This window comes from Meriones unguiculatus, chromosome 16 (assembly GCF_030254825.1).
Source record: "Meriones unguiculatus strain TT.TT164.6M chromosome 16, Bangor_MerUng_6.1, whole genome shotgun sequence".
Taxonomy (NCBI): Eukaryota; Metazoa; Chordata; class Mammalia; order Rodentia; family Muridae; genus Meriones; species Meriones unguiculatus.
In genome coordinates, this window is record NC_083363.1 from 38,384,666 (window position 1) to 38,411,909 (window position 27,244).

The 27,244-nt window shown below is 43.6% G+C and overlaps 1 protein-coding gene across 7 annotated transcripts in view; it reads left to right on the top strand.

The window, feature by feature from the left end:
* Nucleotides 1-27,244, top strand: part of Runx2 (RUNX family transcription factor 2) — a 319,119-nt gene that overhangs the window by 129,184 nt on the left and 162,691 nt on the right. For 4 of the 7 annotated variants that reach the window (XM_060369674.1, XM_060369675.1, XM_021649459.2 and 1 more), the window contains exon 6: nucleotides 20,135-20,308. The exons of the other annotated variants lie outside the window; for them this stretch is intronic. In XM_060369674.1, the coding sequence (XP_060225657.1) occupies nucleotides 20,135-20,308 (174 nt within the window). The remainder of the gene's footprint in view (nucleotides 1-20,134; nucleotides 20,309-27,244) is intronic. 7 annotated transcript variants of the gene reach the window in all.

Sequence of the window (27,244 nt, forward strand, 5' to 3'; positions counted from 1 at the left end):
CTCTTCTGCCTCAACTGACCAGAAGGACAGAATCTTAATTTAAAGTCAGGTCTGTCTGAGCAATACCCCACTCCTGGTACCAACTTGTCTTAGTTAGGGTTTCTATTGCTGTGATGAAACACCATGACCAATAAGCCAGTTGATCTCTCTCTCTCTCTCTCTCTCTCTCTCTCTCTCTCTCTCTGTATGTGTATGTCCATGTGCATGTGTGTGCATGCAGGTGACTATAGAGGCCAGAGGCATTGGATCTGCTGGAGTTAGAGTTACAGGCAGTTGTGAGTCACCTGCTGTGAATAGTAGGCACCAAACTAGGGCTATCTTCAAAAGGACATTCTTAACCACTGAGCCATATTCCAGCCCCAGTTGTCTTCTTTCCTGTCCTTCTGTTCCTCGAGCTCTGCACTTAGTCCATTCTTTTATCCACTGTACTCTTGCCCTCAAGCTTTGCTATTTGCTATCTTCAAACATTTACTATAATGTTTGAGGGAAAAAAAAAACCTGATAAATGAAATAATTTTGTAGATTTGCTTTTCAATCATTTAAGAAAATTCAACCAAAAATTGCTTGGTAACATAGTACATTTTTTTTTTTTTAAGAAGCTTCAAGATTGGGTTTATTTTTATTTATTTGTTTTTTATTTAGCCAACCACTAGACTCCTAAAAAGAAACACATAGAAATCTCCGGTATTAGCTGGAACAAATTTGAAGTGTAAGAGTTTTACCAAAAATGAAAGCGGACAGAAGGGTTTCTGTCTAATCAGTAAGTTGGACTTCAGGGAGATAGGAAAGTGTGTGTGTGTGTGTGTGTGTGTGTGTGTGTGTGTGTGTGTGTTTCAGTTAGATGTGCATGATGTTGGAATTTTGTTCCGTTCTCACCTGAGCGGTGTCCTTGGGTTTTCTCCTACCTTGCCAGGCACTGTCACCCCATGGGTTTTGTAGGCCACACACACAGGAGGGGGAGGCCGTCTGTCACACTGTGCAGATGCTCAACTGTGGAAGATATTCTTTCAGTGGTATCCGCCTGTTTCTTGGCAAGACTCTTAGGCAGTCTAAAGAAAACAGCCCCAGAGAAGCCTTCGGGCCTGCCTTGTGGTTAGTACTGGCCTGGCGTACCTGCTTCTTCTCTGACCTTAGCAGCCTGGCCTCTGCTTTTCTTGCAGGCTTTGTCTCTGCCTTTCATTTTAAAAGGGTTTTGTGATTTTGGCTCACATTAGTGAAATTCCTGTGATCGTCTAGAGAAACGTCACACTTTCTTACTGTCTTTTTGAAGAGGGGTGTTTTTATATTGATTCAAAGAGTGGTGGGTGGGTATTGGAAAACAGATCTTTTGAGGGGAAAAAAAAAGATTATTTTGTAATGCGCCAAATATGTTGGCAAAATGAAAAGATTTTCGCCAGTTCATTTTCAGACTTGATATTTAATAGTCTAAAAGGGAGAACTAGTTCGTTTTGTAACCAATTACAGTATTAAAATTCAGATTCAGGGGCAATCTGGCATGAGTTAGCATATTCTGTTCTTAAGAGAATATTCTTAGGCTTTAGGGTGGCCTTCTTTGAAAGTACTGTTTAATAGTTGTATTCTTTGGTTTAAATCTTTATTTTTACAGCATTTGTGCTGTCTAGCTTCTGTGCAGAAGGGATTTTATTTTCCTATTCTCTTGATCATTTGAAGGTTAGTAGTTGAATGTTCTAGAATCTACACAAGGGAGGGGTTCCCTGTTCTCCCCCACTCTCCCCTCCCACCTGCCAAATGTATCTGAAGGGTCTCCCAGCATTGATGTTGACTTTGGGAGATGTAATATTTCCAGCTCTCTCTCTCTCTCTCTCTCTCTCTGTGTGTGTGTGTGTGTGTGTGTGTGTGTGTGTGTGTCATGTTTGCATTTATGGCTGTGCTTCTGTGATTATCAATACCCTCTGTGCCTGTGTCTGATTGATGATTGTTACTCACTTGGAAATCTTGTCCATCTCCTTCCTTTCCATCGAATTAACAAAGGGTAGCCAAGTAAAGGGCGGGGGTAATGGCGCCTTAAGTATTGCATAGGTGCTAATCGTCCAGGAAATTTACCTTGCATTCCACCCATTAAGGGTATGGTACATAAAAATGGCTTAATGCCTCTCTGAAGGTGTCAGCAGGCATGTGCAGACCACACAGAATGGGTTTCACTGCAAGCAATAGAGTGGAATTGTCTGCATAATTATTTTACTTGGATTGAGATTCAGCAGCCCTCTTTGGGTTCAGGAAACGAACCTCTGTTAAAACCATATGGCACTATTCTCAGAAGAGATGTTCGTACCCGGCCACTTCCCTCAGACATTCTGAGTCAGGAGTCCCTGAAAGGAGTCGTATAGGTGTGGGAATGCATGCTGACTCTTTATTCAGAGCTCTGCAGACACTTTCAACTGTGAAAGTCAGATGCTTCCTTGGGTTTTCCACAAATGCCACAAATGTGGTTACTGGGTTGGAGAGAGCTTTGCCTAGCAGGAGCAGCATGCCACTTCTGGGTATAAATGTTATGAGTTATTATCTGGGCCAATGGATTTAAAAGAAAAATTGCCCTTAATCCAGTGAAATGTGATTTGTCAACACTGGAAGGAGGGTGGGGCAATGGCATTTTGTCTAAACCCTTGTGCAGATTTCAGTTGCTTTTACTGATTTCTGCCTTTGTCCAGCATCCATAGCTGTAAAATTGTCCTCTGAGGGTCCCCCATGCCCAGTGCTAGTGTACCCCATAGATGATAGTTCTGATGGAGTGGAAGGTCAAGTGAAAAGGCATGCAGCCATGTCATGTGAAGGGATTTTTGAGGTAGGTGACACTATTCCATAATAATGGCACCATTTTACAGACTTCTGCATGTTTTGAAGTAAGCAGTGACTTATGTGCATTGTGGCAAGTTGTGGTGACTTTCTCTTGTTATTCCTCTTTGTTACTGTCTTTTGTTAATTCTGTTACTTTTGACACCCCTGTTTAGTCTTTGCTGGCAGGATGGATATGTACAAGTCCATATCTTGGTTTTGTCTGGTCATAAACCTGAAATTTTATCAGAATCTGTAGAGCTTTTCTTCAGGCTGTTGGTGAAGCTAGAAAGTGGAGAAGTCTTTAAACGTGGTACCAGATTCCTTCCTTCCTTCCTTCCTTCCTTCCTTCCTTCCTTCCTTCCTTCCTTCCTTCCTTCCTTCTTTCCTTCCTTCCTTCCTTCCTTCTTTCCTTCCTTCCTTCCTTCCTTCTTTCCTTCCTTCCTTCTTTCCTTCCTTCCTTCCCTTACTCTGTATAGTCCAGGTTAGCTTAGAACTCACATGTAGCTCAAATTGGTCTCAAAATGTCCAGCCTCCTGTCCCAGCTTTCCAAATAATAGGATTACAGGTGTGAGCCACCACGCCTGGCTAGAAACAGCCTTTTTATTTCATATCTAAGTAGAAGGCCGGCTGTCCCAACTCTGTGAATGGTTGATAATAAGGTTTCTTTTTCCTAGGTATTTTGTGGTGATCCTTGCTTTTTTTTTTTTTTTAAGGTTAAATGGCTGCCAGCAACTAGACTCCTTTAGTTACTGACCTGCATTCTAAAGTCAATCTTTTATTTATTCAACAAGCACGCAGAAGGTTTCTACCACGTATGGTTTCAAAAGTGCTGTAGGAACAGAGAGAGAGCCTAGTCATCTCTGACCATTCACTTGACTCAGAAAGACACTGAAGAGAAGAGAAACTCATGAAGTATACTCTAAGAGACATAGCTCTGTAGATATTAATGACTGTGGGATTGTGTGACAGAAAGTGACGGAGAATAAGAAAGGCCATAAGGACCTACAGGCTGACGTGGATAAGAGGCATCCAGGAGCGGGTTCACTTTTGTTTGGGAGCTCACAGGAGGGTCTCGTTTAAGATATTAAAGCGTTTGAGTGGAATCTCAAATATCAGCCATTAGACTTATTGGCAGACATTTGGGGCATAGAATTATGGGTAGATAGTTTGTACCTTTCAGAAGACCAAGACTGGGTAGCTTTCATTTTTAGTGACTGTCCCCTTCTCACCTCCGTTTTGTCCCCGGCTCCCCTTTCTGGTCTGTAGATGGAAGTTATGACGTGGAAATGTAATGTCACATGCTTTTGATTTGGCTCAGGAGGTTCCTTCTAACTCAACTAGTACCTGTTATTTCCCCTCAATTAGTACAGGACCTACTTAACATTCACCGCTACCTTCAAACGCTACCTTCTCTAAGACAGTAATTATCCTGCCACAGTCTCAGGGGCAATTGCCGAGCTGCACCTGTGTGATGCAATAAAGCATGCACACTCTAGGCATCCACTGTGCAAAATCTAAATAAGCTAGATCCACGTACATTGAATTGCCAGTGTTAGGAAGTATAAACAGACTGTGAAGTGGGTACATGCAATGACAGACCAGGCTAGGGCCTTATTTGGAACAAACAGAAAATTGTTATGTATAAATAATTGCACTTATTCTCTAAGAAGTTTTTTAAATTGTTCTAGGAATTTAGCGACCTCTGCAGTTTTGTTTTCATATGGGGAAAAGGAAGAGATTTAAAAAGGTTCAGGCCAAGTCAGGTAGCTCAGACTTTCTTTTCTACGTTTGTTTATATGTGTTTTTCTGCTTAAGTTTGTAGCTTTGTAAACGGTACTACTCATGCTCTTTTCCTTGCATCCTTGCCCCGTCTTCACACACTGCAGACAGATATGTTTCCTTTTTTCTCCTTCTTATTTTTGGATAGACAGCAGGAGTGAAATTGCAGGAAGGGGGCGGGGAGAGAAGACAGGTTAAGTCTGCACCATTTGTTCCTGTTTTCCTTTAAGCTTATCAGAGAGGCAAACAGTGGTCAGATAAAATGCGAGATGAACAAGGTTGACATGGATGGGCATGCCAAGCTTGACAGAGAGAAGCCCAGGAGTCTTCAACTCTACATAAAGATTATAGGCAACTGAGGGAAGCCGGGAATGGGAGTAGGGAAGGGCATGCCTGATGGTTATTTAGTGCCAAATGGTCAGCCCTGAAAACATGCATACCAGTGGCATTATGTAGATTGAACAGGCTACATTTTGGAATGTATATTCCTATATGTATATATGTATACATATATTTGTTCAATAATAGCTAGTTAAAGAAAAAAAAAACCATAAGGAAGGTTTGGAAGTGAAAGAAGGAAGGGAGACGTGTTGTAATTAAGTTATAATCTCAAAATTAGAAAAGGTTCCCTCACATTGTGGGAACCTTTGGGGGAAGATGGTAGGTTTCAGGGGTGTTTGCTCTCACTTTGTGATTCTTGGATGCTTTTGGATCTTTAATGCAGGCTTTGAGCTCAACATTTTCCAATGGAGTATCTAGGCCAGGACCGATTCGCTCATGCTGTAGTCTGTGCAAACATGAGGTACAGAGCCATAGTCTGACTTGTGACTTGGCACAGAAAAGACTGGCAGCTGTGAAGCCTTCCTTGTAAAGGTTTTTAGGCCAGGTACTTTTCCCATTTCCATAAGAGGTGAGCAGGAGTGAGCCCTGTGTGTACTTACTGTAAACCTTAGTGGGATTATAGGAAGATGCCCAAGAAGCAACTAGAATGTGAATCTAAAGGTCAGGAGAGAGTGACTTGCATTTTTGGCAGTTTTGCACACTTGAAGTATCAACCAGGTCGCTTGGGAATTGGGTATGGAGTAAATGGGGGAGAATTTTCTTTTGACTGCTGTGAACAAATGCGTTCCATCCCCTTGCACCTGGGATAAAAGTCTCTCTCAGCAAGCTCCTTTGAGCCTTTGCAGCAGGAGCAGAGGAGACTGAGAACTATTCTGGTGCCCACCTATGTGTCTGTACTCTGTAGGGATCCCTGTAGGAAACTTTCTTCCACCCGTTCTCGCCTTATTACCATGGGTGAGATTCTCACTCATACTCTTGTCATACTGTCGGCTCCATGCGCACATGACTCCTGGAAATGTGCCTTGGACGCACATTCCCTGTCACTTCCTGGTGCCTCCACCCGCACGAGATCTGTGAACACTTCAAACGCATGTCTTAAGCACCGCATCTGTGATTCCCAACTGCCACCGAGGCCAGTCCTCTGCCTGGACGTGAATTTCCTTCAGGTTTTGCAGTCGTGAGCTCAGTCAACCAAACAGTAAGCCCAAACTTCATTCCCTCAGCTTTGCATCTTCTAATTACTTCAGGGTGCCCCTGTCTATACATCTAATCACATCTCACGTGCATGCCCTTGTCTCTGCGAGTACCGTGTTAGCTCCCTGCATGTGCAACACTTACCCTCTCGGCCTGTAATAGAACAGTAAGGTCCTAGCTCATGTCATGCCTCTAGCTAGTCTCCTTGTGTATCCTGTCTTCTCCAGTGAATAACAAGGTCTCCCTAAGCTGTGACTGGCTCATGGCACACCTTTGCTTTAAATACTTCAGCAGCTCCTGCTATTTGTGGGATGAAGTTCAGACACCGTGGCACGGTGACAAGGCCCTTCAGCATCTGATCGCCCAACTGCCTTCCACCCACAGAGTTTTGGCGCAGCGCCAGCTGTGTCTAATTGCCTCGCTCAGTTCCTTCCTTTTCTCTGTGCCTTTGCACCTGCTGGTCCTTCTGGTTGCTTGAAGGAATTCTCCTTGCCTTTGGACTCGACACAAAGGGTGTCTCCTCTCGGAGGCCTTCTCGATCCCTCTTGGAGATTAAGCATTTGTGTTCTGGAGCCTTCCAGTTGTTTGTTCATGCTTCTGTGTTATTTGATCACACTCCTCTACTCACTCGCTTTTCTGGTCTATCCCTCAGTATCTTGTAAGCCCCTAGTCAGGGTACATTATCTGGAAGTGGCAATTGGTGCGCTCTTGTTAAACTTGCCTTTTGTCAGTTTCGTTGTCATCCTAACGGCAAATCTGGTAGTGCAGATTCCAAGGTCCTCATCTGACAGATCAGAATGGGAGTCTTAGAGATGAGAAGTGTTGTCTGCAGCCTGACATGAAAGGGAGTAGTAAATAGAAGCAGAGCCCCAGATTTTCATGTTCCTTATATGGTCAGGCCTGGTTTTAGAAGCAGAACTGTCTTTCTGTCCTTTGCTTCCTCACTCTTTAAATTATACTGTTTTGTGTGTGTGTGTGTGTGTGTGTGTGTGTGTGTGTGATTTTAAATATGGTTAGTAAGATCTGTTGAACCATTAGGCCAGTTAATACACATAAGAGTGTATGTACTGAGGAGAAGGATTATTATTTCTGAGAAGATTTTTGGTGTGAAGTCCATGAAACAGGACCCAGAAAAGAAATAGTCAAACCGTGACCAATTCTTTAGTTGGTTCAGCCCACTTTTTCTTGGTGAGCATGTACCATTTTTGAAATAAACAAAAGGCATTTTAATCAGGCTGAAGGCTGGGAACTTTATATGTAAGGAAAGGCATGTTGAGGGGGCAGAGGTTTCTTGGTGCGTGTTGACAGAGCACAGTAAGGCAGAGCATGTTGATCCTTGAGAGGATGGTATGGATGTGCAGTGACACTGATACCTAGAACTGCCTAGAAATTGGCTAGCAGCATTTGTGTCCCCTTAACTGGACCCTCCCCTCCATCTATATACATACCTGTATGGATATGGTAGAGTAATATGAATTTTTACTCATACATGTGTATGTCTGGAAAATGCCTACATGCTATGTTTCCTATGGACAAACTGTCACAAATAGTGATTCAACATGAAACCTGCAGACAGGGATCTACAGAATTAACTTGCCTTTGAAATAAAAGAGTTTTAATTTTAATCATTGGTAGTTTTAACTGATCTCAACCCACTTTTGCTTTAGCTTGCAAATAGTGTACTTTTCTGATATCCTGGGTCTTGAAAAGGGGGGCAAAGTTTGCTGCCTTCTCCCACCCTTCAGACTATGCTAAAGTCCCTTTTATAAAACTCTGCCTTGATCCTACTCAAAATAGTTGGCACCTTTGATGACAGAGTGGAATGTAAGAACACTTTAGCAGGTCTGAATAGGAACGTAAAACTCCGGTAGTGTGGGGATGAAGGAGTAGATTTTTGAGTTCCTTAGAGTTCACAGAAGATAAGGACGTTGGGATTAACGCAGCAGACTCCCTTCATTACACACGGCTGAGCAGAGCAATTATCTGTCTATCAAGGCTAGTAAAGTGTGCAGTAGCATTAAGGAAGAGTGGATGGATAGGTGGGTAAATGCTATGCCGTTGCAAGAAGGTGCTGATATATGCAGTAATCCTTTGAGTTTCACTTATAAAAAAAAAACAACCCTTCTCTTTGGGAGTTTAGATTGTATATTCCTTGCAGCTTAGAGAGAAATGATTTTTATGTTATGTTGTTGATTCTTGTTCAGCTCCTTACCCATCTGAGTTTTATTAGGGGGTTCTTTCAAAGACATCTCTTGTTTAATCATGTTTAAACAATCTGTTTAAGACCTGTGCAGATATAAACACAATGGTTCCTTAATGTAGTAAAACAGATTCTGTCAGCTGCCATGCATACTTCTGACAGAGAGACATCTATTATTGCTCTATTATTTCATCCACATCTGATCTGAGGTGGTAACAACAGAGCTCAGTGGACATAATTTGGCAGTCAGAGGACACTGACATGAACCCCAAGTGCCATTTTGAGGTCTCACCAAGCAGAGAAGTGCAGAACAGTGTACAATTGGGGGAGCCTTAGACTAGATTAAAACTAAGTACTTCAAATCTGCCCTAATGGCTGTGTTTACATCTCCCTCTTCTTCGTTCCTTTAAAAATGTAATCAGGTTTTGCAAGTGTTAAGAAAATCACCTCATCTTGCCAGCTGGAACAGGTCCAGCTTAAGTTAGAACCTGCATCCCCCCACCCCACCCCCATTCTTTTTTCTTTTCCTTCTGTGATCTTTGCTGCCATTCAGCACAGTGGAGCAAACTGTGGGGGCTGGCTGACTTTTTCCTTGGTTATTGCTTTTTAACATTCCCTTCCTCTCACAGAAGTGGGAAAAATGAGAATGATGTTCCTTGGCTGTGGGTAGCAATCCTGAGATGAGCGCTTCACACTTCATAATCTTTCTTCCCTTCTCTTGGCCCGGCTTCCCAAAACACATACATCAAACCGTAATCATGAAGGAGAAACCGAGCACGCACGTGAAGGGAACTGAGCCTAGGATCCGGGGATTGTGTGACAGTGTGCTGCTTGTCACCAGGCGCTTTTGAAGAATGGTGCCACCTGTGTTTAGCTGGGTTGCCGGAAAACAAACAGCAATGATTTCTGTTCAACCACGGGAGCCCGCTTTCCGTTAAAAGCAATTTCACAGTTCTCACTGGGTTTCTGTAACTGTCGGTAACACGAACCACGGTATGAGTGACTCTACCCTACTGAAAGAACTTAGAGGACCTGTTTTCAGTATCGCACTAAATGCTGGAGTCAAGTATACATAGAAGAGGGAGACCTTTTGTTCATTTCCCAGAATGTTAAAGAAAAGGATGAGGGTTCTGATGTCCAGGCATGATGCTGGATGTTGGGGCGTCCTTGGTGGGATGAGATGCGTCATGGTCAAGAGAATCAGAAGGACTGAGTATAATAGCAAATTCTCGTTCTTTCGGCCGCTGCTTTTTCTCTTTTGGTTTTTCCTTTTGTGGCATTTGGTCTCTAAGAAAAATGAGGGTTGTATCAGACCAGAGGAGTGATCAATAAGTCAACAGTATTTCTTTTTCTGGGAATTAATTAATTGTGTAAAGTAAAAAACTTACTACTGGACTAGTGAGATGGCTCAGCAGGTAAAGGCGCTTGCTGCCAAGGCTGTGGCTCTGAGTTCAATCCTCCAGACCCACAGGAAAGAATGAGAGAATGAAGTTCTGCCAGCTTTTTTCTGACCCCCACATGTGGGCTGTGGTCAAGTTCTTTCTAGCTCTTTCCTCTGTACCTCATCTCCTCACATGCAGTCCCACTATGTTTTCAGATGGTCTTTTCTGTATGTATTTAAAATCCTTCTTCTCAGGCCTAGATCAGGTCCAGCTCAGTGATCAAACACTTGCTCAGCAGGAGCAAGGGCCTGGGTTTGCTCTCCAATGGGGGAGAGGAAAGGGGAGGGAGAAAGGGAAAGAAAACTGGTGGAGGGAGAGGGAGGAAAAGAGAAAAGGAAAAAGGAGGAAGGGAGAGAGAGAAGAGAGAGATAGAGAGAAGAGAGAGAGAAATAAAAAGAGAGAGAGAGAGAGAGAGAGAGAGAGAGAGAGAGAGAGAGAGAGAAAGGGAGGGGGTTAAATAAAAGTCTGTTTCTCTGTTTAAGCTCCCAGGAGTTTCTTTCTGCTTAAATATCTGAAATTCTTTGAGTCCATCATTCCAAGACAAGAGAGCATGTTTTAAGCTCCTTCCTTCAGTGGACCTCATTCCTGAGGTGTGACTGGTCATGGGCTAGCCCCGCAGCACTACCCTGTCTTGTCCCCCCCCACCCCCACGCCACCCGACCTCCTGAATATTTATGCTCCTGCTTGCTGTGTTTGCCACATCCCCAGAAGGTAAAAGTTCTAAAAGAACTTGAATTTCTGTTCATGCAAATTAGCATAGCACCAACTCTTTCATTTGCATTTTTCTTGAAAGATCTTGAACTTCTCAACTTTCAGAAGCCTGCGTTTTGAACCTGGCAGCTAACCCAGCAGGCCCTCAGTTCTTCATCGTATTAGCTAATTGTACTTTAAAAAAAATGCTTGCATATGCAATTAAGAGACAGGACTTTCTGTTGCTAACCTAGACTGGTGCCTCTTATGAAAAGGAAGCAAATTCAACTTTTAACATAAAAAAAACCCGTAAAGTTCCTAGAATATTTCTATGGAGTCTATGGCCTAACTCTATAATTATGTCTCTAGAGTAGATTATATTTTTCTTTTCCATAATTATATTTTACCCAAGAGCCTGGAAGAGCTTCAGTCCTTTCTTGGGTGAAATGATTCTTCCTGTCTTTTTTCTGGATACACTCTGAGTTCTGTGTACCTGACTCTGGGAGCGAGAAGGAACTCTCAGAGATTCGTGGTAAAAATTTTGATTGTTTTGCCTTAAGAAATTGGTTTATATGTTAAGAGGAGCCCTTAGAGAGAAGCTCGTTTTTTGAAATGTCAGCAGAGGAGAGTCTCCTGCAAAGTGAGTTGTTTGTTATGCTCATTCCTCTGTTTCCATCTGCACACTAACATTGCCCTAGGGCTATCTTCAGTTTTGAGCTGTCCCAGTCACACTGCTTGGCTGTTCTTATCAGTGGCTCAGAATGGCTAGAGGCCTTTAACATGAAAATGACTTCTAAGTGCCTTTCATTATTCTAGTCTAGAAATAGTTTTGGCCTAAACCAGATGATAGTATACAGTTAGGAAAAAAGATGATTCAGCAGCCTTTCCCAACAGAGATGAGCGACTCATTAAGCTTAACCGTGGGAAATGCCTCCCAGTGTTCCTCCCCCATCCTCTTTGCCTTCCACTGGACAAAAGGAAAGATAACTTCAAGTCTATCTCTGTCCTTTGTTAATTCAATACATGCTCATATGCCTCTCCATTAAGATGGTGGTAGATAGGACAACATGACAAACATCCTCAAGGGATGACCAGTCAAGCTGAGGAACATCTAAAGGAACAGGCTCTGAAACTCTGTGTAAATGTTTCATGCCAGTTTGCAGCAGGCTAATGGGGAGAGAATGTGCATTAAGTTGAGGTGACAGCTTGGACAAAGACATCAGACTTCTGTGAAGAATGGTGGGTAGACCAGTCTGAGTCGCTGCAAGCCAGAGTCACGGCACACGCTAGGACCATATTTCCAGGTTCTTCTTTGCTTGGGTTTGAGGGGGTAAGGTCTGGATAGTTGAATAGATCTGAGCAGGTAAGTAACATGAGATTCGGGGTTGAGGGGCAGAGATTGTGTTGGGGGTTCTGGATGCTCACACTTTCATTTATAGTAGGTGAAGAGTCCCCTCCTGAGGTCATATGAACAGTTGTGTCCTCTCGAATGAGCTAGGCCGCTGCTGCCCTGTGGTATGAGCCTCAGGTCACAACTTTTAGGGAGTGGCTCCAGTGGGTATGGAACACAAAGATCCTCTATCTTTGGGTGATGAAGCAATGGCCCTGAATGGGCAACATGGACTCTAGGAAAGGAGGTGGTAGAGATAATGTATGTAAGCTGAATTTGGGGACCTGGAAGACTAGAAGATGGGGGTGTTACAAATGTAAAGAGACCAGAGATGGAGCTGACTTGGATGGTTTGGCATGAGAGAGAGGAAAGGAGGCTACCAAAGAAAAGTGTAAGGGCATGGGATCTTTGTTTGTTTGTTTGTTTATTTATTTGTTTGTTTGTTTATTTATTTTTGCTGATGAAGGATTTAAGCACCTAAAATAAGGATTTATTTATAAGAGATGAAGGCTTAGAATGGTACAATGGTTTTCACTAGTTTTCAGCAAACTTTTCTTTTTTTTTCTTTATTAATTACACTTTATTCACTTTGTATCCCCTCTGTAGTTCCCCCCCTCCTCCCGTCCCAATCCCTCCCTTCCTTCACCCTCTGCATGCATGCCCTTCCCCAAGTCCACTGATAGGGGAGGTCTTCTTTTCCTTCCTTCTGATCCTAGTCAATTAGGTCTCATCAGGAGTGACTGCATTGCCATCTTCCGTGGCCTGGTAATGCTGCTTCCCCCTCAGGGTGAGGTAATTAGAGCAGGCCAATCAGTTCACGTCAGAGACAGTCCCTGTTCCTATTACAATGGAACCCACTTGGATACTGAACTGCCATGGGCTACATCTGTGCAGGGGTCTTAGGTTATCTCCATGCATGGTCCTTGGTTGGAGTATCAGTCTCAGGAAAGACCCCTGTGCTCAGATTTTTTGGTTCTGTTGCTCTCCTTGTGGAGTTCCTGTCCTCTCCAGATCTTACTGTTTCCCACTTCTTTCCTAAGATTCCCTGCCCTAAGCTCTGCCCTGCAGACTATCAATGCAGATGCTGAGACTTATGGGCAACCTTTGGGCAGAGTGCATGGGATCTTTGATTCCTACCTTCAACATATCAGTGAAACAGAGACATCTGAACGCAGGCAGAGAACAGCTTTACTTTTCTCAAGGGCGTTTTCATTTTCACACCCACGTGGGAGTGCAGAAGGACAAAGCTTTTAACTTAGAGCCTCAGCACTCATAAATTATTTGGGTCGACCCTTGACAAAGCTTTCCTAAGGATCTGCATAACCCTGAGTTCCCTAGAAACCATCAGCGGAAATGCTAAGAGATGCTGAGCTGAGCTCTTTGTTAAGTAGCAGATTTTTAAATCAGTCAAGTCACTTGGAATCGAAGCTCTCTGTGGGGTTAGTGGCCAAAAGATAGTAATCAATATTCTGCAAGACAGGACGGTGCTAAATACATTCAGGCTTTATGATGCACCCTTCTCCCTGCAAACACACACCTTTTTGGGCCTCTTGGGCAGCTTGGGCCGCTGTCAGGATAAGAGGTTAGAACTAAAGGGCTTTGTTAATCTGCCCCAAAACCGATGCAGAATAATAGCTTTGCTGATGCACAGCAGATTTACTCTGGCAAAAATGGTGCGAGCCTTCTCCTTTCGCCCAGAGGACCACTGTCACAATATCCTGGAGCTGTTAGATCCTATGGCTTCAGACCTCTTAGAACTGGAGTGGAGCTCATCTGTCACATACTTGGTGATGACATAATTAGCTAACACCTCCCCAGGCACTTCTCTGCTCCAGGGAAGCCCACATGTGTAACAGAGGAGGTTCAAGAGTTTCCAAATATAGTTTTGCAGGTCAGGAAACCTGCCTTTAGAGGGAAACTCTCTCTACACTATATTGCATGGCTTAAGAGCTGAGGCCTAGCCTGCAGTTATTAAGTGATATGAAAGAGGATGTGCCTGGGATTAGATTAACATCGCATGTTTGACATCATCTGGTCTCATGCGATATTTATCTTGTTTCTGTCACGTACCTTCCAGCTAGCTCTCCCCTTTCTTCTCTGCTTATCGGAATCTTGGCCCTAGAATGGCCATAGGGGTCTTGTCAGTGAGTATTTCCTTTTAGTCAAAACCAGTTACTCCCTTGTGCCTTCCACATTGCCCTTTATTGTCACATTTATTTTGTGATGGAAGAGCCTACAGCCATGCACCAAAAATGTTACATCTAATATAACTGCAGCTGCTTAGCACCTTGTATGTTTATTTTGCCATGCTTGCTTCATCCATTAGGTAGCTGAAATCTTTTGAAGTGAGCACTAGATACCATGACATTTGACCCTTAAGGATATGCCAGTGCTCCTGAGAACATAAGGGCCACACAAAGAATGACTTCTTTAATCTTTTAAATGGATCCTGCTTTACAGTCCTCAGTTCATCTACCAGCTAAACACCTTCACTGTTACCCTCGCCTCAGCCATTCCTCTGTCACACATACTAGCTGTCTTTCTTTTCCACTACACCATGGGCTCCTTGGAGGCAAAGATGCTATCTCACTCCCTTTCCTAACTCTTTTCCTGCTTACAATGCCCAGTGTGGATCACACATGGTAGATATGTAATGCACACGGACTGGACCAGATGAACCTAATGTGGACATGTTGCTTTTTTTGTTTCATATTAGGGTGGACTCAGACAGATACTCCACAGCATGCTCTTTATGAAAAATCCCCCGTCCAGTCTTTTCCTAGCGGATCTGGCCTCCTGGAGGAGGAGCACTCTAACTGGCCAGTGTTAACACGTGTGGCTAGACAGTTAGATACAGCTGGAGGGAGGTTGTGGCTGGGGGAACGTTGTTCTCGGAAGCTGTGTGGCATCATCGCTCAGTGTCTTAGTTGTGAAAAGGCATGAGGTGGGTCATGCTCTAGAGATAACTTTTATTTTCTTGACTCACAGAACACACTTGCTGGTCTCTTCATGCCAATTTCAGATGCCTGATTTTTGAAAGCAGAAGTGACAGTGGCCGGTTGCTAGCCTTCATGTGTGTAGGGCTCAGTGGGGCTATTGGCTATGCTGTGGCCCAGGGGCTTAGCAGTTCCTCATGTGTCTTTGCTTGTAAGCATGTGTGAACGCTGTGACCTTTTGCTCATGCTTTATTCTTGTGCCCTTGAATTTGTTGCAACAAAAGTCATATTCACCCAGGCACACTGGGACTTTTTGAAAGAAATCTTTTCTGAAAACTACTTTTTCCTCCCTTTTTCCATTTAAAATTCACTTTGGATATGATCTCCCCTGAATGAATTCTGCTGCACTGTTATATTCTAAAATAAGCTGGTCGGCAATGGGAGGGAAGAGAACATTAGGCCTGTGATCAGGAAATCCAAGCATTAGAGCTACCACTAACCATGTGACTTTGAGGAAGCCATGTCCTCCCATGGGGACCCAGGGTCCTCATCCTGTACACTGGGGCTGGGGTACACTGGGGCTGGGGTACACTGGGGCTGGGGAGAAGGCTCAGTGGTTAAGAGCACTGTCTGCCCAGGTTCAACTCCCAGCACTCACATGGCAGCTCACAACTGTCTGTAAGCAGTTCCAGGTGGTCTGACACCCTCACGCAGAAGCACATAAAATAAAAAATTAAATAAATTATAAAAAAAGAAGTATACTGCTTTAAAATGACATCTTACCCTTTTATCTCTCTAATTTTAAATGGGTTTCAACTTAACAGTTACAGTGAGAGAAATGGGAGTTTTTCAAAAAGCAAGTGAGCTTTAGTGTAAATGAATGTCCATTAGTCCAGTTTCCCAGGAAGCAGCAATCAGGGCCTGTTTCTAAAGAAAGGCTTTGCCTACTGACTTTGTTATGTTGCAAAAAACCATGAAGCATCTTTAAGGAATGGTATTGTAGTATGATACAGTGTACCAGTAAGTTTTCTTCCCGTGCAGGTGTTTCTCTGAAAGGGGAGTCTACTCACATCTTCATTTATTGAGCACCTACTGTACGACAGGCACAGAGTAGATGAGAATCCAGCTGTACACAAGGGCCAGGGCCCTCATTCTCATGGGATTTTGAGTCTTTGAGGAGGGACAAATAAATGTGCAAGATAATTACAGATTGTGACAACTGCCACAAAGGAAATAAAGAAGGGCTGTGCTCAAAAGGGTGGGAACATGTTTTGATTATGGGAAGCCAGCCAGGCCTCTCAAAGGAGGTGGCATTCACTCTAGATTTAAGCAATAAGAAAGAAAGAGTGGGGCATACAAAACAAACAAACAAACAAACAAACAAACAAAAAAACAAGGTTTTTATCTCAGGAATAGAGGGAAGTCCTGGCATGGGAAACTTCAGAGCAGATAGTACCAGACCCTCAGAGCGAGGCAGATAGGCTCCGAGACTAGGATTGTACCCAGAGAAATGCAGAGAACCAAGGAGATAGGAGGCATCAAGACAGAAATGTCAGGACATGGGGCTGGGTCGTGAGGACTAAGGAAACACCTAAGTTCTTGACTGTAAGCCACTGAGTGGCCAGTGATGTTCACTGGCATTAGGGGCTCTATTGGAACAAGAGGATCTTTTGGGGAGACTCAAGAATTCCATTTTGAGCATCCTGCATTTAAGATACATCCCAGGGAATCTAGCAAAGAGGCAATGGGAGACAGAGACCTGGAACCTCAGAACTCTAGGGCTCCATCTAGACACGGAGGAGTCACTGGTGTGAAGGCGGCATTTGTGCTGAATCTCAGACTACCTTGGACGGTTGTTTTTTCATCCTTGCCTACATATTAGATCACATGGAACTTTAAAAAGAGAGCTTTCCTCCAGAACCTACCCTAAGATTTAAGTGATCCCATCCACTATGGGATCCGGCTGCCCATACTGTTCAGAGCTTGAGGGAGACTTTTCCTATTCAGGCAGTCTAGAAGACTGACTGCCCTCTGGAGAAGGTTCAGTTCGATAGGAGGTTCCAGGACTGTACTTTCATATAGCCCCACCCATACATACGTGATTTGTATGAGCATATATTTTCATGTGTGCGTGCAGGTAGGTGTTCGTGTGTGTGTGTGTGTGTGTGTGTGTGTGTGTGTGTGTGTGTGTGTAGAGGCTGATATCAGGCTTCTTCTTCAGTTGCTGTTCACCTCATTCACAGAAGCAGGGGATCGCACTTTCACTGGAACCCAGAGCTCACCAGTATGGGGTAGTCTTGCTAGTCACTCTGCTCCAGAGATCCCCTGCCTGTGCCTTCTGAATGGGGCTCCATGCTCACCCACACTTACTGGGTTCTGGGGATCTGAATTCTGGTCCTTATACTGGCATGGCAGGTGGGTGCTTTATCCACGGAGCCACCTCTCCAGTTCCTAGAGTCTTCTCCCTAGAGCAGTAACCGAAAAGTCACCCACTCTTTGCATCTGCCTTCTGCTTGGAATAGCTCCTCTTTAGGACCAATTACTCTGTCCTTGTCCAAGTCTGTGATTCCTTCGTGTCCTGCGTTCTTAGTTTCTGAAGGGATTGCCTGGGTGCTGATGATTGCAGCACGTCTTTCAGCCTGTCGTTTGAGTACCCCCTGATGTGGTTTAGCGGCAGCCACTATTTGTCATGGTTGAAAGATGAAGAACCTGTTTGGCTTTTGTTTGGCATCGTGCTGTAAAAATCTTGTTGTGGTTGTGGTGGCTGCTAGGAGAGGAGAGAGAAACAGGGAAAATGCACATGCTTTTATAAATTGGCATCCTCCAATAGAAACTCTGTAGATTGCTCTAGGTTGTCTATGGATTCATGTTAGTTGTCTTTGAGGATAACTCTAGAGTCACCGAGCCTTTAAAAATTTCATCTGATCCTTAAAATTTTCACATTCAAGGGCTATTCAGAGAGTCCTTTCCTCTTGCCTGCATTCTTCAAATAGGAACAGGGAAGAGTAAATAAAAATGTGCCCGTATAGCCACACATGCTGACCTCACATCCCAGTGTATGAGAGTCTGTGTAAGATCACACAGCCTTCTCTCCAGCCTTCAGGAATTTTGCCACTCCAGAAAGTGGCTTGTTAAGAAAATAGCTTAAAGGGCAAGTCCATAAGCTTTTATAGCTGTGTCAATGAGAGATGGAGGGAGAGACACAGAGACACAGAAAGACAGAGAGCCAGGAAGAAGAAGAAAATAGGAGAGAGATTCCATGCATCTGACTATGAGAAGTTCCTGTGTAGTAATTCCCTGATTATGAAACTAGTTGGATCCAGGGAGCTGTACAGATAGGAGTTCAGTATGGCAGGCTACAGCCATTTATTTATGGTAATGGGTGAGTTATTATTTTTGTAATTGAACTTTGGCTACTCTTTCTACTTAAGTTGAAAACTAGCCTTAATACCTCACTGGGCTTACGTCTTAAGTGTCCTAGGGACTTTGAGTCACCAGAGGCAGCTCAGAGAGGAAGTCAACATTGATAGGACCTCATGATGAGTAGAAAGCTCGCTTTACATGGGTTAGGACTGTAGCTTCATCCTAAGCAAGAGAGTTAATAGTTGAGGGCCAGGGCCTAGTTACCCTGCCTGGGCAGATTTCAGTCACTTCATCTATGAATAATTTATTAGTTGGGGTCTAGGGCCTGTTTCGAGTCACCTCTAAAAACCTTTAGGTTTCTCAAATCTATTTGTAATCTGTTTAAAATGGGGGAAAACAACAATTAACAATGAATTTCCTTTGTTTTTTCCTGATCATGTTTTCAACTAGGTCTAGTCCTTCTGTTACATCCAATGCCCAAAACATACACTGACAGGAAGTAGGGTGGGGGGTGCGTTTCAGTTAATGGGCCCAGTTGGAACACGCTTGGCTGTGGAGACAGCTACACTCATATTACCAAGCCTTGGCTTCCCGTCTGTTTTCTTTGGGCTGGGTAGGCAATGAAAAAGGAGACAGGAAAATACATTTTGGGGCAAATAAAATAAGGAATTTGTCTCATGAAGACAGCTTATAGCTGGAGAATTCTAATGCTCAACTTAACTCTCTCCTGACCCACTTATCCTCCTTGTCCTGTACGCCAGGGAAGGTAAGGTGTCATACCACTTAGGGTAGTGACTGACACCCATTGCCGAGGCTATTTCTACTCCGTGTTTGGTGTTTTGTTTTATTTCTTTTCTTTCATGAGTTATAATACAGAGTCCCGTAGCGTAGCCATTGTTCCAGCAGCGTTCCTCGAATCAGCTCCCACTGTTTGGGCATGTGTCCTAAAGCGATGAGCAGCAGATAGGGGCTTCCTGGCACAGCTCTGCCATCATGGTGGGTGGACAGCCGCACCCTGCCAATGCACCAGGACACGACTACAGCCCTTCTATTGGATGAGCTTGTGATTTTTGAAGATGTTTCAGCACGTTGATCTGTTTTGATTTGCACATTTCTTTAACACCCAGATTTTCTTTGCTTTACAACTTGAATAAGCCAAAAGGGAGAAAAAGGAAAAAAAAAGTCTGTCTGTCTGTACATCTGTCTGTATTTCCCCCTCTCTCAAATAATAGGTTGACACATTCACATTTGCCTGTTTATCCCAGCAATGCTTTCTGCTTTCTCACAGCTATAGTAGTAGACTTAAAATAAAATATATTCTGTGTGATTTAGCAGGGTACACTATATGCTTTGGGGCTTCGGCATATGTCAAAATATCCAGATCCCCCTAGACAATTTGGCTTTCTTTTCTTGTATTTCTTCTCTGTCCATCCTCTTCCCACCCCCTTCTCTTTCTTTCCTTCCCTCTTCCTTTTTTACCTTTCTTCTTTTCTGTTTTCCTTTTTTGAGTTTTAATTTTTCATCAAGGAATAGGTAGGCAGTTATAAGATGAAAAAAGAAAAAAAATGACTATAGTCAGTATGGAAATTGGTCTTTGAAAAATGTGTTTGCCCCAGTTTTGTGACAGTGTAGCAGACTCCCTGAACTTTCAGATGAGGCTCCCTCTCCCATCATGAAACAAGAAGGGGGAGGTGTCCTGGAGTGAGTGGTTAGTCTTCTCATCTTTTCTCTGACAGGCTGGAGGAGGCACCCCGAAAGTCCTCTTGAGCTCTTGACTTCATGTCACCCTTGGGGCCCTTAGTACTCCATATATAGACAGAATTAGGAAGGCCTGCCACCCTACAACGCTTTAAGAGCAGTGTGCATAGACGCATCGTAATAAATACCAGTATTGATAACTCCTTGGCTTAACCCACCCAGTATGTATGTTCACATATCTATTTAGCACGGTCGATTGTTCAGCTAATTAATATGCTTTTATTTTATGATTTGCTGTTTCCAGGGCACAGACAGAAGCTTGATGACTCTAAACCTAGTTTGTTCTCTGACCGCCTCAGTGATTTAGGGCGCATTCCTCATCCCAGTATGAGAGTAGGTGTCCCGCCTCAGAACCCACGGCCCTCCCTGAACTCTGCACCAAGTCCTTTTAATCCACAAGGACAGAGTCAGATTACAGGTAAGACAGACGCATAGGTTTCACTTGGAGTCCGGCAGGCTGGGGGTGAGGGGCTACCAGATAAGATGTGTTTATTTCATGACTTCTGGAGCTGCGAATTGGCTTGTGAAAGAATTAAGATGCGAAGATCCTGATTTCTTCCTTTTTGTTCAGACCATTTTGACACTGAGTAACTTTGGGATAAAGATGAAGGTTTCTGCCAGTGCTGTGCTTTGCAGCGATGTCACGCACAGTCTGGCGGGCTGGGAAGAGCTGTGCTCTGGGAGAACGTGTGATTTAGACTCTTTATTCTATGCAGGGGGTGCAGGAGACAGCCTCACACCCTCACCGTTAGAAGGCCAGTGGTACGGACCTGGACTCTGATTTGAGCTTAAATTTCTTACATGTAGAACGGTTCCATTTAGTTTGCTTCAAAGCTGCCCAGGGCTGACAGGAAACCTTGACAGGTAGCTGTGAGGCCCAGGCAGTGAGCAGGTACACAGAACCCTCGTTTGGGTTCACGGGTAGCTCCGTTCTCCACACTGCATTTCTTTTTTTTATATGTTTCAGTGAGCTGCTCACGTTGTTTCCTCATCACACCAGCACCACACCGTCGCCGGTGTACGGTGCGTTAAGACCCCCGCTCCTTTTGGTTTCCTCCGCCACTGGTGCAAACACGGCTCTTAACTTTAGGATCAGTCTGAGTGCTCTTAGGTCTCATTGACAAGAGTGTGTGGACCGTGGCAGGTCTTTTTATTTGCATATCAAAAATATTGAGAGGTAAAAAAAAAAAAGATATTACATCATCCACTTGATGTCTTTGCTGGGTGTGGACCAGACTGGTGAGAAAATGAGTAAAAACAAAACATACAATAAACCCTGAATGTGCTTTTTTTTTGTTTTATTTGTTTTGTTTTGTTTTTTTAAATGTCTAGGTTTTCCTCTGTAGTGGGTATCCACAATGGTCTCAAAACAAATATTCATGACCTACCTCTTTCTACCCTCCTGCCCCTGTTAGGCAAATGTATTCTTGGCTATTTCCTTAGAGTGGCCTTTTCTTTCTGTGGGTGTGTTTAGTGAATGTGCTTGCATAAGCACGTGCTTAAAAAGCAGAATGAAATTGTAAAAAGAATGAATGGCAGCACTAGTGAGCACAGGGTATCTGCGTCGCGGGAGGATGTTAGTGCGCTATGAAGAATGCCATGTTTTAACCTGTATAAAACTGTAAACAATGTGTGTGAAGCGAAAGGCTAAAATGTGTACTAGATGTGTTGGTGACAAAAGGACAAGTCACACTAGCTTGTGAATGTTACAGATTTAAAGTACTGGACTTTAGCTGATGAAAATTTGAAATAGACATCTTACAATAGCTTTTAGACTGTGTGCGCGCGTGTGTGGGTATGTGTTTATATGTTATTTGCAATCATGAATAATTTTATATACATATATTCATACATACATACATAGTATGATTTGGTAACCACTAGGTTACTTAATTTTTTCATTTCTATGTTGTAATCTTTAACTGTTTGTTAATATATTTGTGACTAATGGCTTCAATATTTTACTTATGTTAATGTGTGAGTTTGCCTGCGTGTATGTATGTGTATCACATGAATGTGGTGCTCTCAGAGTCCAGAAGAGGGCAACAGATTCCCAGAAACTGGCGCTGCAGCTGGCTGTGAGCCACCATGGTGCTGGAACCCAAACCTGGACTCTCTATGAGACCAACAAGTGCTCTTCACTGCTGCGCTGTCTTTCTAGCTTTCTGCCATTGGTCTTTAAAATGGCTCTTTGAGCATATCTGGTATTACAGTCACTTAAGAGTCTTAAGTTCTAAAGCCACGTCAAAGCCCCAGAGGCCTCGACCTAAAGGTGCTTTAGGTGTCATTAAGCCAGGGGCCACCTTTAACAGCACCGCCCTGCAGAGATTTGAGAGCAAGCCTCTGAGAATGCAGGGGCAAATGGGGGGGGGGGCAGAGCATCTGAGCAGATCAGGAGTGTGACCCTCCTCTGAAGAGTGGGCCCCACCACCATTGGCAGCTTCCTTCCATCATCCTTCCTCTTGGGAGGTAAGGAAGGTCAAGCTCCTTGCTTGCAGTCGCTCAGCACATTAGTTGCAGAAACATGAATATTCCCTGGGTATATTTCTTAAAATGAAAACATGGAAGTCCGTAGGTACTACTCTTAGAGTCTGTGTTATAAAATATTAGTTCTTTATTTGGGGGCTATGGTAGTCGTGGGATCAATTACAGATCAGTTGTTTTCACCGTCTTCCTCATCTTTCTCTTCTTGTCGCAATAGCTTTCCTTCAGCTTCCCATATGTGAAGGTGTTCCCACACTTCTGTGACATGCTCTGTTCTTGGTTGTGTGAACTTTCTTTAGATGTTGTCACATTGTTAGGGAAGTAACAAAAGGACCTGCACATAGTCAAGGATACACCATATCTCTGAACCCAGACAAGTCAAGTAGGAAATCTGGGAACACCCAGGGCAGTAGCTACAACCTGGTGAATGGGCAGATTTAATCTCACATTCATTCCTTTGTTTATTTAATAAGTGTGCTTATGTGCATGCCCCTCCCCACCCCGCATGCAGAAAGCCCCGTCTTTGGCAGTGCAGAGGGTAGAGAAAAACGCTGTCCTTCATCTAGTCTTAACTTAAGAGGCTTATTTGCCTCTTGGCCCTCACGCATCACACTTTTCATAGTAGTCTATCTACTGATGAGAGTGAACTCCTCCTAGGTCTCTTCACTATCTTCCTGAGGAGGAGCCCTGTCAGAAGGCTCCTCTCCATTCACTGAGCGTTCATAGGGATGCTCTTATCTCCTGGCTTCTGTGCATTTGTGTTTTCTACTGGCTATCGTGACTTCTCCAAAGCAGAGCCTCGCTAGATGTTGACCCGATGAGAACCCAAGTGAGAAGGAGTTGGTGCAAAAAAGGACTAGTATGTCATGCTTTTCTGGTTAGCATGGGCTACACTTTCTTATCTAGGTTGCTCTTGTTTTCTGAAGGTTAAAAGTGGCAGAAATGACATTTCTATGTAACACTGCACCATCACACTATTTTGTTTCACTCCACAAGGAGTTGCTGCATGACTCACGTTCTTTTTTTTCATTTTTATTTTTTATATTAATTACAGTTTACTCACTTTGAATTCCAGCTGTAGCCCCCTCCCTCATATCCTCCCAATCCCTCTATCCCTCATCTCCTCCCATGCCCCTTTCCAAGTCCACTGATAGGAAAGGGTCTGACCCTAGCCTATCAGGTCTCATCAGGACTGGCTGCATTGTCCTCTTTTGTGGACTGGCAAGGCTGTATCCCCTCAGGGTGGAACAAGCCACTGAGTTCATGTCAGAGACAGTCCCTGTTCCCCTTACTAGGGTACCCACTTGGAGACTGAGCTGCCATGGGCTACATCTGAGCAGGAGTTCTAGGTTATCTCCATGAATGGTCCTTGGTTGAAGTATCAGTCTCAGAAAAGACCCCTGTGCCCAGATTTTTTGGTTCTGTTGCTGTCCTTGTGGAGCTCCAGTTCCTTCCAGGTCTTACTATCTCCCTCTTCTTTCATAAGATTCCCTGCACTCTGCCCAAAGTTTGGTTAATGAGCCTCAGCATCTGCTTTGATACCCTGCTGGGTAGAGCCTTTCAGAGGTCCTCTGTGGTAGACTCCTGTCCTGTTTCCTGTTTTCTCCTTCTTCCAATGTCTATTCTATTTGCCTTTCTGGGTGAGGATTGATCATCTTATCTTATCAGGGTCCTTCTTCTTGCTTAGCTTCTTTAGGTGTACAGATTTTAGTATGTTTATTCTATATTATATGGCTAGTATCCACTTATAAGACTCACATTCTTGAGACTTGCCTAGAATGGTAACTTCTTCCCAGTATTTTATATCTTCATTCTAGTTTGTGTAATCTTCTGTTCAAAGATTACACAGTGCCCTGCTTCTCTCTCTTGTTTCTCTTGAGTTGCTATCCCCAAACAGCATACTGTGCTCTTGGTTGTATGACCACCTCAACAGTTCTTTTTCTCACCCAACATCAAAGGCAGATGACTTCTTCAGAGTCCCAGAACAGCAAAATGAAATTCAAGGAAATCATTAGCATTTGCTGTTTCGTAATTAGCTTTTTCTAATGTCTCTTGTAGTTCCTAGGGCCAAAGGTTCTAGCCATGTGGTGGGCTGGCTTCTTTTGCTGTGCCAGGCTGGTGGTGTCACTCTGTTGAAGTCTTTGATAGCTCATGTTCTCTCTGCCTGAGGGACCAGGGCCTCCCCACAGCTTCCTGAGGAAGTTGCTTCCTCCCCACCTCTTTTTATCAGTCTGACATCTGCTGCCTGTCTCTTGGCACCAGGAAACACCTAGCCTGTTGCAAACGTCAACCCCTTTTGATTCAGCATGTGGCAATGGCTGTGGAGGTGAGGACACCATGCAAAGAGGCCATCCCTCAAGACAGTTGCCACTGTAAATTCTCTGTATGACACAGTGATATATGAAAGTAATTCTGGTGATTCAAGCCCTTGGGGCTTGGAAGGATGGGGCATGCATCTTTCTTCTGGGAAGAAAGTATACTCTGCTACTATTATCTTCAGGAGATTATCATTCAGGAAGTCGATGGATGCTTAATGTCTGTTGGGCATTATTGTAAATGAATCAAATAGATGCAGTTTCTGTGATGAATTTTGTGCATTTTAGAAGCACAGTGTTTTATATCTGTGTTCTGGCTTGTGTGATCTGGGCAAAGATGTTTTTATAACAGGACCTGACTCTCTCTCATTAGCTTACATTTCAGTGACATTTACAGCCTGTAAAGGAACAGTACGAGCATACAGATATCATTTCAAATCCTAAGAAGATCAAATGAGGCACCTGGAGCAGAGCAGCTTGGGAAGGGAAGGAATTAGCTTTGCTGTGAAGTTGGGAAGGGCTTCTTTGAAGACAGGCCTGTGAGGAGTGGGATGCCAAGTGGCGGGAGAAGGCATGCGAAGGGGATGAATCCGAAGAGCAGGCTGATGTTACCAAAGGCTGTGAAGGAGATTCTGTGTGCACTGAGGTGCCCCTGACAGATGTGAGCCAAGGGAAGGGTGTTTTCTAGTCACTGCCCTGTTGACATGGCACCTGTGCAAGTGCTCTGTATAGGGTGCATTCCATAGGCCGAAGGCAGAGACAGACCTAAGACTCAAGCAAACTCAAGGTGCTGGGAGGTGATCACGCCAATGCTGAGGGGAACATAGGTACATAGGAATGTTTGACATCCAGGTCAAACGCTTTTTGATCTAGATAGCTGGAGGATAGTGATATCGTTTTCTGATATGGGGAAGACCTGGGGAGTATGTGAGTTTATTAAACATTTAATGAAAATTAATTTTCCACACATGTGAATGCTGGAAGGATACAGGCTAGGTGTTTTGTTTTGCTTCTGACTTCCATTTTCAGTGCTTCTTCAGCCAGGAGTAGTTTCTTGAACATCTACTGGATGGGCCATCATATTATTTACAGTGTTTTTCCCCTTGTGGAATGTACATGTCATTTGAGATTTCACTTGTAGTTTCTTTAGTAATATGTGACTGTATTCCTACTTCCCTCTTTCTCTGGCATATTCTTTCTTTCTGTTTATTGTTTTCCCAAAGACATTCTTTCATCCACACTTGGATCAACAGTTGCCACCTCTGCCAGGCCTCTTCTGACCCACTCACCAAGTCAGACTCTCTTGCCACCTTGTGTAACTCTCCATTACGTCACATTCCATGTGGGGACAATCACTTTAATACACATTGTTTCTTGCATCAGACTTTCCACTTTTCGAAGTCTGAGGCCAAGTTTTATTCATCTTTGTGCTCCTATTGTCTTCAGTAATGCCTGCGGCTTGATGACTTTTGGTTTGGTGATAAATGAATAAATAGGTCCTTGGTTTCTTCAGGAAATATGATTGAATATTATCCTGGACTCAATATTTTTACATTTCCTATTTGACTGGGTTCATATTAGCTATCATTTATTGTTGCATGTCAGGAGCTAGGCATTGTTCCAAGGAGGTTAAGTCACACAACCTTCACAATGGGTCTTTTAGGTAGGTGGCATTACTGTAGCAACCAAGGGCCAGAGAAAAAAAATAATTCACCCAGGATCCTACTTACAAGTATTGACTATTAACTATAAGATTTCAGAAAGAACCACATAGTTCCAGGGCCTTGCCTTCTTAATTGCCACTCAGCCATGACATTCTTCAGTCAAGTTGAATATTGTCTTGGGTGCTAGAGAAGACACATTACTTATGGTACACATTACAGTATGGTCTGGAGTGTCCCGACCATACTGTAAAATGCTTATTGATGCCTTAAGGTGATTCTGAAACTAACATCCTTTGTAGATGGCTGGCGTCCTGTTTCATTGTTACATTAGCTGTTTCTGAGTTTCCAATTTTCGGTGGGCAGTTACCTGCACCTCCATCAAATTGGACATGTCATGAACTATCTAAGTGACACGTGTCATGAGTAAATGCTTCCCTTCTCTTCTTTCCACTGGATATTATTTAGGATCCCCCTAAAAGAGATACATTAGGAACATCTGACTTACTCTTTAATATGCAACACAATGATGTTTAATGATTAAAGTACAGTTATATAAGTCATGTGTTCATAGTGATACTTTTAAAATAATAACTGGGGGGGGGGAGCAGTTTTCGAGACAGTCTAAGGCCGTCTACATTGTATGAGCAGTTTCCTTGATCATCTTCCCCCACTGCAGTGTGATTCTGCAGTCCTTCTAGTCCCTCGGGGGAATAAAGCTCCTTTAGAAATGAAGAGACTCTCCAGCCAACTATGCCAGTGGGATTAGCCTGTGAATGGTTGCCTGAGCTAGGCCCAGTCCACTATGTCCTCAACTATTTACCGGTACAATCCTCTCAGAAATGGGAAAGGATAGCTGAGTAGTTTGTGTCTCAAATTACCATTCTCTTCAAG